Source organism: Falco punctatus (genome assembly GCF_963210335.1).
Source record: "Falco punctatus genome assembly, chromosome: 13".
Lineage (NCBI taxonomy): Eukaryota > Metazoa > Chordata > Aves > Falconiformes > Falconidae > Falco > Falco punctatus.
The window spans coordinates 5,296,398-5,306,302 of NC_137593.1; the positions used below are offsets into that span (position 1 = coordinate 5,296,398).

The 9,905-nt window shown below is 43.5% G+C and overlaps 1 protein-coding gene across 2 annotated transcripts in view; it reads left to right on the forward strand.

Moving 5' to 3' along the window:
• Positions 1–9,905, forward strand: part of LOC308072425 (uncharacterized protein) — a 222,514-nt gene that overhangs the window by 188,542 nt on the left and 24,067 nt on the right. For both annotated transcript variants that reach the window (XM_080409251.1, XM_080409250.1), the window contains 6 exons: positions 3,710–3,838; positions 4,699–4,824; positions 5,511–5,639; positions 7,925–8,053; positions 8,375–8,503; positions 9,198–9,323. In XM_080409251.1, the coding sequence (XP_080265377.1) occupies positions 3,710–3,838; positions 4,699–4,824; positions 5,511–5,639; positions 7,925–8,053; positions 8,375–8,503; positions 9,198–9,323 (768 nt within the window). The remainder of the gene's footprint in view (positions 1–3,709; positions 3,839–4,698; positions 4,825–5,510; positions 5,640–7,924; positions 8,054–8,374; positions 8,504–9,197; positions 9,324–9,905) is intronic.

The window sequence follows — 9,905 nt, forward strand, 5'->3', positions numbered from 1 at the left end:
TACAAATATAAATTTAAGGATTGATTCTATCGTCCTTTGTACATCAGTTCTCGCTGTACGTGAGATTGAAATCCAGCCTTCAACATCCAGGTTAAAGCCATCTGGATCCATTATACATTAGATTATAATAAATATTATAGTACAGCAGTAGTGGAGATCAACTATTTAACAGTATCATTTTAAAAGACTTAATCATGGTTAGCCTATTACTTTTATGTAGCAATCTTTCAGCAGTCATTACCTGTGCATGTACTACTAAATTTCTATAGATTATAGTTAATGTCCTCAAGCTTGCTTAGATCCTTAAGTTTTTATTTCAGAATTTAAACATTTAAAGCATTAATAATTACACTGAAGTTCTGATGTAAAAGAAATTACTTACAAAAATGAAATCTGTTTCATTGTATTCAGAGGGGATTTTGCCATGGTCTTCTGTGTAGCTAGGATTAAACCTATAGCGTATGAGACGTGAGCCTTCATGGCATGGTGTTTTCTTAGATTCCAAAAATACACAGTATCTTGCGCAGCAAATTCCCATTTGATTGATACAGTTTTGTTAAACATTTACTAGAGACATAATGGAATGTGGGAGGTTCACAGAGAGAGAAAATTTGTCTTGTCTTGGGGGTTTTTTAGCTCTTCTCCCTTATGCCACTCTGACCATTGCATAGACAGACACAAAAATGGAAGGAAAACAGCTGAAGTGTGAGTTATTTTTAGGTTTAGGTCAACGGAGTGAAAGATTGTGGACCCGATTCTGCAGTGACTGTCTGATAACCAAGGATAGCTAGCGTGACTGGTGGGAATACTCCATGTTCCCACCATCCTCACTACAGGGAGAACTGGGGCTGCTCCAGCATGAAGAAGCTTTCAATATAATATTAAAAACAGCATAGGGAGCCACTCCCAAAGACGTGAAATGGGCTTCAGTCCAGTCAACATGTGGTTGGATGCTGCTGGAAATGGTTTCTGGCAACTGTTGCTATATTTATAGTACTGTGAAAAAAGGTTCACGAAAGTATCTATAAAAGGTGTAGTTGGCTGGGAAGTCAAATTTCCAGGAGCCAAGAGCAACGAGGCTTTCATGTTCTCAAATTTTGGAGTGAAGAGCTGAAACAGTCTCTTGGCAGGATCCAGAGGAAGCAGACAAACTAGCAATAAGGTTCCCATCAATTGTCCATAACTCGGTGGACGGGCAGATCTACTTGAGTGAAGTTATGAATAAAAAGCAGTAAGTGGTGTTGTAATGGATAAAAAAACCCATGTGTTTTTTTATCTCTCTGTGACATTTACTGGGCTGGGTGAACCCTGAGCCAGAAAGACTTCACCAGCTTCACCTTCAAGGTGTGGGTAACGGGATGCTCCAGAAGTTATTTTTTTGGAAATGCAATTAATGATGTAGGTAAGAAAAGACCAGTTGGTATGAAAAAATTTAGGAGCTCTTGGTCATGGCAAACCCACTCAAACCAGAAGGAAAAAATTAGGAAATAAGTTAGAAATCTGGCTGCTGCTCCTGCTGTTCTCAGAAAAACATGTCAGATGCACAGGAAACTGTTAAATTAGAAAATGTCTTTATGAGATAACTGGTGGTTAGAGGCTAACCCTCTTTATACAGGCAGAGCCTACTGAAAGGGCAGGACACTGTGTAAATGCCCTAGCTGTCTGCATAGAAGTTCTGCTGCAAAGTAGTAACAGATGAGATGGCCTTGTTAATAATCACATGAGCGTCGCAGCTGATGGTTTTGCCCTGCTTGTGCTGCTTCCGATTGGATCGAAATAAATAAAATCCTGCAAGGGTAAATAAATTGGGAAGGAAGGAATTACTGCATCCCTTTCAGTAACGGAGCAGTTCTTGCCAGTCTTGAGCTGAGGAACGAACTCTGAAAGCTTTGCCAGGGAGAAGCAACGTGTTTGGGAGTGTGGGAAACAGAACTAAAATAAAAAAGCCAAATGATGACCAAAGGGAAAAAGAGGAGAAAGAGAAATTAACTTAAGAGTCCAATTAAATAATTGAATCTGGGTGTATCTTTAACTTCACATCTTGGTCAAAATGAAATAGATGTTGCAGGGTTGCAGAGATGTTACTCTGTGATGCCAGGGTTTGCACATGAAACAGATTTTCTGTGCTGACAGATGGAAGCACTGATGACGAAGTATTCATTGAGAAGAAGCCATGGTTGAGAAGGGCTGGGGAGAGTATCTGCATGTAATAAAAGTGTGTATCTGTTTAGTCCTGATGATCTGCTATCCTGATTTGAGCAGAATCCAATTTTCAGTTTTATTTTAAAAGGTATCCCTTTAAAGCTTCACCATAAGCTCTCCCTCTCTATTGAATAGTTCAAAAATCTAGAGATTTCTCCAGCCACTCAGCCCATGCCTGCATGCCTTCAGGAAAGAGAGAAAATACATAAATCTATTTATGCACAGATTGTGAGAGATCTGTTGCTTGGAGACATGTACAAATATTATATTCAACCAGATTTCCAAAGTAGCCATAGGCTTCCTTTTACCAGGGAAGAGAGGGAAGGAAGGAGCAAAGAAGTGACATGTAGAGGTAGTAACACTGGTGTAACTGTTCAATGACGATCATGTTGCTCTAAAAGCAGCAGCTTCTCCCTTTTCCAGTACACTGGAAAATTAAGAGAATAACCTGCATCTCCAGAATCTGGTGGTACCGTGCTGAAGGCAGCCCTGGCAGACAGAGGCACGTGTGTAGCAGCTCTGCCCAGCTATTTTCCTCATTTGCAGCCTCTGTCACTCTAAAGAGTATCTTGAAGATGTGAGCCAAGCGTGGCAGATGCATTTGTGTCTTCCTGATGTTGTATTCAGTGCTCCTTCAGTGTTAGCTGTCTAAAAATACCCGTGACCACCTGGAAAACCTCTTCATGGACAGCTGGTTGCTACGTAACACTGGCCCAGCAATCCATCCAGGTCTAATGTTTCTTCTGGTTATTACAAAATAGAGATGTTTTGGGTTTTTCCTCAAAGAATTTTCTGGATTTGCATTTAAACCATCTTTCTCCTGTATCTACCTTCTGAGAAGGTGTCTTCTGAAATTCCCTCTTATTGTCATGTGCAGGTTTTCATAGTCTTCCATCCACAGCCCACTAGACGTGCCAGAGCAATGGCAGCTCCAGTTTGAAGGGAAGGAGTAGATTATAGAGGAAACAAATTTTCTCCAACGTAAACATTTTTAGAAGACAAGAACTGCTCCATAACTGGTCTGCTGAAAGGCGCAGATACGGCTTCTCACCATCTCAGGCAAACCAGGCTGTTGCTGCCCAAAGGAAGGGGGACCAGGGCCCCAACTCTCCCCACCTCTGCCATGGGAGGGAAAGGGGGCACAGGTTGATTTGGAACAGAAAGAGGAAAACCTCTGAAGAACTGGGCTTGCTTTTCTTGTTACTGTCACCTATGAGGCATGGGAGGAGCAGGCAGAGCCAGGAGCTGTCAGACCAGGCTTGGTGGCAGCGGTTGGTGCAGCTCCCCAGGGGTCTGACACCGCGAGGCAGCGCTGCCTTGCTGCCCCACGGAGTGCATTGCCCGGGGCACCCATCTGCTGGTCAGTGCCTCCTCCTGGCCCTCCAGAAGTGAATAGTTAGAAAATGAAAACCTCATTTGGGTTGAAAGCAACAAAGTGCTTATGACATTAAATGCAAGAAGCCCAGTAACAACATTGCCTAATTGCTATTTTGCTCTTTTGAAACAGGGTGCCCAAAAGGTACTTACGGTTCGAACTGCCAAAACCCCTGTAAATGCATGAATGGAGCCCACTGCGACCCTGCGTCGGGAATGTGTGACTGCGCGCCTGGTTTCATTGGAGCCGACTGTAGTAAAAGTAAGCCAACACTCATGTTCTGCTGCTTTCAAAAAACAGCAGAGGAATAATCTGCATAAGAGCTTGTCAGTAGAAAAACAGACAGATCCCAGCTACCTCCTCCTTGAATTGTAAATCAGGATTCCAGCTTTGTAAAAAATCTCTTGCAAAATATTTTCCTCTCTTCTGCGTGCGTAGAAGCAAGGACACTCATCCCAGGATTACAACCTGCTTGCCCAAGCTTATTTCTAGAGCCAGCTCAGCATGAATTGCTCAAGTTCCTTCTTCCTGTCCAAAATTTCTAGGTTGAGAAATTGTCTCAGTATTTTGCTTCACACTATGGTGCCATTAGTTTCAATAAATGGGAAAAAGATCAAGTTTTGTCATGGCAAAACTGGTAAAGACTCCATGGCAACCCTACTCTTACTTCTGTATTTTAGAGCTAAATTGTGTGGCTGAATTTCTGTGCTTTTTCTAAAGCTATGATCTCTGTGAAGGGCTGTTCAGCTTATTCAAGGGAGAGCAATGTTTCGATGTTTGGTAGCCTCTAGCTTTGCTCTTCAGCATAGGACACCATCAATATTAAGGAAGGAAAGACGTCTTTAGCTGCAAGGATGAGCAGCTGGGCACTCATCTTTTTGGCAGGAAACCTACTAAATGTTCTAGGTGAAACCATGGATAGATTTATAAACTCTAGTGAGGTTTCAGAGGATGAAGCAGTCGTGTCTTTGGATGGATTTTTGGTTCATAGTTGTTCCTTTGAAGCACATTAGCTGGAATAAAAATGAAGCCAGCTCTACCTGTAAGATCCTGCCAGTGTTACGGATGAAAGCTGGCGCTGGCTACCCAGCGTGTTTAACAAAAGGCCGTGTTCCCTTCAGCTTGCCCTGAGAACCGACACGGGAAGGACTGCGCCCTGTTCTGTGCATGTGGTAAAGGTCAGTGTGACCCACGGACTGGCAAGTGCACCTGTCCTCCTGGCCAAATGGGACCCAGCTGTCAGCAAGGTAACAAAGCGGGACCCAGGGTCACCTCGTCAGTCGGTGACATACTCAAAACAACCAGCAAACAAAACTCAGCGCCATACATTGTTAGAACTGTGCTTGCCAATGCCTTTGCTTGATAACGTTGCAGTCTGCTGTACTCGGCCCCTGTCCGTCCCCGCTCCCTCACCCTGCCTTTATCCTGCCCCCGTTTCCTGCCCATGTCTCACCACTTTGCTCCACCACACTCGCTGCCATTGCACTGGTTTCTCCACCAAGCTGCAGTGACTCCTTTCAGAGGCTTCAATCCAAACAGAACATAAAGATGGGAAAAAAGGTGGTTGGTAGCACACAACACGAGCAGTGTGAGGGAGCTGTGGATGGATGGGACTAAATTTGGAAGCAAATTGCTTGAGCTATAAAAGTGAAGGGAGAGGATTTGCTGAAGAGGATGAATTAAGAGGGGACAAAGGCAGGAGAGCAAGAGGAGCAAATGTGGAGTCAAGCCAAGTGAGGAGATATGGTGAGACCGAGAACGTTTGGGTGAAACTGCTAATAATCATGGAGTAGAGTGTCCCACAGCCCTCAGGAGACACCAGGCACTTGGGATACTGTGGGGAGCATGTGTTTCTATTTATTCCCTGTCACCTTCATCCTTTTTGGGGATGCTAATTTATTTATTTTTTCAAACTTTGTTAATTTTCTGTTAGTGTGTCCCCAGGGACAGTATGGCCCCAACTGCCACCTGACATGTACCTGTCAGAACGGTGGTATCTGTGACCATGTGGATGGCAACTGCACTTGCGGGCTCGGCTGGACAGGAAGATCGTGTGAGAAAGGTGATTTTTTGCTTTGATGATAGTGGATGTGTACATTCAAGCAGGGGTTGGCAGTGTCTACAGACCCAAAAAAGGGGACAGGTTTTACTTAAGTAGACTCCGTCCCAGCTGCATTTGTCTCTGTAGCATCTTTCATGCAGAACTGCCCCTAGTCAGAGCTTTAGGTCTTTTTTCAGAAACAGTTTCCTCATGAGCCTTGCTCTGTAACTCTCAAATTCCTTTGCACAGGCTCTTTTCTTGTCCTGTCCAATTCTGCTGTTCTTTTGTTCATGGGAACCTTGTTTTGTATCTTCCTTCATGAACTTTTGTGTTCTTTTGTTCATGGTAATGCTGTTTTTATCTTCGTTCACGTGCTTCTCCGAGGTCAGCAGAAGCCTGCATCTCCCTCCTCTCTTGTTACATCCTCTCTTGTTATTCTCTTCCCTCAGACTGGACTGCAGTTGAACTTCCATGTATTGACTTCCCTGCTAATACAGTTCTGACATCTGTCCAAAGCTATTGCGACTGTCCTGCTATCTCACCCTTACTTCTCCACGTCAGCTCTCCCTCACACAAGACAAAGGATACTTAAACAGAACAAGCTCAGTTTTCACCTCAGAAACCCTCCTGCCAGCCTGAGTCTTTCCATGTCTTTCCTTCTGTCCATCTCCCAAAAATCATTCTGAATTTCCACCTTCCCATTTCTCTCTCTAGATAAGAGATATCTGTATAGTTACCAACTTAAATGCCCAAGAAACCATGAGTTTACTGGTATGAAATATAAAAAGTTAGTTCTGAGTAGTTCTGAGTTCACATTCAAGACAAACTTCATTACATCGTAACTGCCATGGTGCAATCTCCCCAGCGTTCTCCCAGGCCCTTGTTTACAGGCTTTCTGTCTGACATCTGTAGCGTATCCACCCCAAAATCCATGCGTATGTTTACAAAGAACTAGTTGTTACAGGGGAGTGTTGCTATATAAAAGTGTCATATAGAAATGACACTTTTTTAGCAGCCTTCCTCCATGCAGTTGTTTCACTTGGCACCTGAGAAGACTCAGAGACCCACTTCATGCCTCTGTGTGTGCAGAGGAGGAGTCGGAAGGAAAAAAGAAAGATGCTAACTACATGGAGCCGCTCACAATGTGAATACTACTGTGGACAGGCACTAAGGAAGTGAAGTTCACCATTAACTGGCTAACTTTGGGTTGGTAGCCACCTGCCTTCACATCTCTTTGTTCCTTGGAATCTCTGTAACCACTCACAGGCTGCGTTTGGGTTGCAAAGCCTCGGTAGAGTCATGCAGGTGCTACCACGTGGAGCAGCAGGTCATGGGGGTATCTTATAGATATGCTTAGATGAAACATCTCTGAAGTCAGGCACGGGGAAAAGACACGCACACATCATATAAGGGACATCGCTAGAAAGAGCTTCACTGTTGGTCTTTTGACAGAGATAGCCAGGTTGTTGGGAAATTGAGTCTTGATTTCCACAGCAGTGTGGGTTTGAGTGTGTTTTGACTAGAAATCAAAGACAGCTAATCAAGCATCCTTTTCCTAGCGATTAGGTGTGGTGTTCTTGAAAGATCTTGTCTGACATTTGCAGTTATGAATCTAATTATTTGGATGGCTATGCTTATTTAAGTTGGTCTGCCCAGATTCAAATTATCACAGCAGTGGGAAGTTAACTTATGCAGAAATGATGCCCAGGTTAATTATATTGGCACAGTCACTTTTGCATGACTTGGCTTTCAATAATTTGAGAGGTGTTTAGTTCTGTATAAGCAGATATCTCATTATACAGGGAAAGGCTGTTGCTGTGTGTGAAAAAGAGATCCTCCTGGCTTGATTAGGAATTGGAATAGCATGAACTCCAATGATAACACAGAGGAGGAAAAGCTTCATGTTTTCTTTCACACTTTCTGAGTGTCTAAAAGAAAATATCGCTGTAGGTATAAAGAAAAAATAGAAGATACCATTTATGCTATTTACTATGTGGCTTTAGAACACCTGGTGCAGGTTCAACACTGCGTGAAGCATCAAATTAGTAAAGGCAGGCTATAAAGAGTACAAGGAAATGGCTGTTTGAACACCTATGTAACATAAAAGACTTCTGATCAACGTACGTATATACATCACAGTTGTAGAGAAATGCTGTGTCTTCACAACAAACATTCTCTTTAGGTCTGCAAGTTATTCTATGGGCATCATATCAGCTATGCAAACTATCACATAAGAGCTTCTCTGGGTGAGGTCAGTGATGTTTTTGTTTTGTTCATCTGTTACTCTGTCCGTGTCCTGCCAGCAGAATGTCTCCCGGGGAAGTATGGGTCTGGCTGTGGCTTGGACTGCTCGTGCCAGCACAACGGCACCTGCGACAGGTTCACGGGCTGCTGCCGATGCCCCGAGGGCTACTACGGCCACTCCTGTGAGCACAGTAAGTGGCGGCACCCGGGGCAGCCCAGGTGCCCTGTTTGCCAACAGTGATGGGATGTGGGGCTTTGGAGTAGTCATGTAAACACCTTGCCAGTTCAGTTAAAAGTTTGGGGGTGTCCCGAATGACCTGATTGCTTCCAGATCTGAGTAACTTGCCTATTTCTGATGCTGGCGTGGTACAAGTTTTAAAAAGCACACGGCACTGTTAACGGTAAATATAGTTTTTGTCAGTTCCTGGGGAACGTGGCTGGAAAATACACAGGTTTTTAAAGGGGTGTATGTTTTTACTTCATAAACATTTCTCAATACTCTTGTTTTTCAGAGTGCCCCCTTGGATTTTATGGGCTAAGCTGTCTTCACACATGTGCCTGTCAAAATGGAGCAACCTGCGATGCAGTGACAGGACAGTGCATTTGTCCTTTGGGTTATCAAGGTGCCCACTGTGAAAAAGGTACTTGCACCCCTCTGACGGACAAGAAAAAAAAAAGAAAAAGAAAAAAAAAAACCAACAAAGAATCAAAACCAAAGTAAAACTCAAAAAGCCCCATGTGATTACTCAAATGTTTGTTTGTTGAGAGCTGCTGCTTCCTTATTTTGAGCTTTATGAATATCCTGAAACACTGAATTTGGGATAGTTTACCTGTTACATAGCTGGGTGTTCTCATTTCCTTATAAATTAACTAATCTGGTTCCGATTAATGCAGTGAAAGTCCTGGTCTCCGTGATGTCTTGCAGCAATGAGTTTCATATGTTGTTTATTAAAAATAACTCCCTTTTACCGATTCTAAGTTTACTTCTAAAACCAAATAAGATTATTAAATAGGTGTATGTCAGACCTGTTGAGTGTTATGGAATGGTCTTCTAGAGAGTTCTAATTAAAAAACAAAAATAAGTGCCAGTTACATTTCTGGGACAGATTTACAGATACGTTTGATAGGTTAGATTAGACGGACCCGACATAAGGAGAACTCATATAAATATTATGCCTATTCCACTATGTTCGATTCTTGATTAAACTTGGCATTTACACTGGCTTCAGTGGAGAGTTTATGAGCTTTCCTCTGGGACATCCTGGAGAAACTCATCTGGCTTAATGTACATCTTGCCATTCATATGTGCATCTAAAAAAGCACTCTCGCTGTCAGGCTGCGACAGGGGCTGGTTTGGAGAGAGGTGCCAGCACCAGTGCGACTGCGGGGATGCTCCTTGTGATCCAGAGACTGGGAAGTGCCTTTGCCCACCTGGGAAGACTGGAGACAAATGTGACATTGGTAAGGGTAATATTTTCTAAAGGCTGGACTATGTGTAGTTAAACCAATATGACCTGTTGGTCTAAGCGTAACTGTGAAAGTACATTTGCTGGTATTCGAGAACACTTTGTAGCAAATTACACCTATGGGTTATCAACAGCTTTATCAACAGGCTGTGCCTCTGGATTTAATCAATGTTTATATTGATACACTGATAGGAAAGCTGTTCACGGGTCAGCTGTAAAATGTCATTTGCCTTGAGTTTTGGAGAGCACGTGCTGTGAAGGATCTACCAAGCCCACAGTTTTGCAGATGTAGCGGGGAAGTCTCCAGAGGCTGCAAATGGGCACAAAGGGATCTGATTGCAGTGTGTTTTGTCACATGGACATCTGTGACCCTTTTCAGACCAATGCCAAAGTATTTCCTGCTCCAGATTTGCTTCCCCGGGAAGCAGAGTAGAATCCCTGCGGATGAGGGTGGCAGAGCTGCAGCAGCTATGCCTGCCTCTGGGGTTCAGCAGCAGTCCAGGAATATTGAATCCGAATAAAATTCCCTCATTTGCAGCACAGGCACTCAGGCTGTGTTCTTGGGAAATGGTTGGCC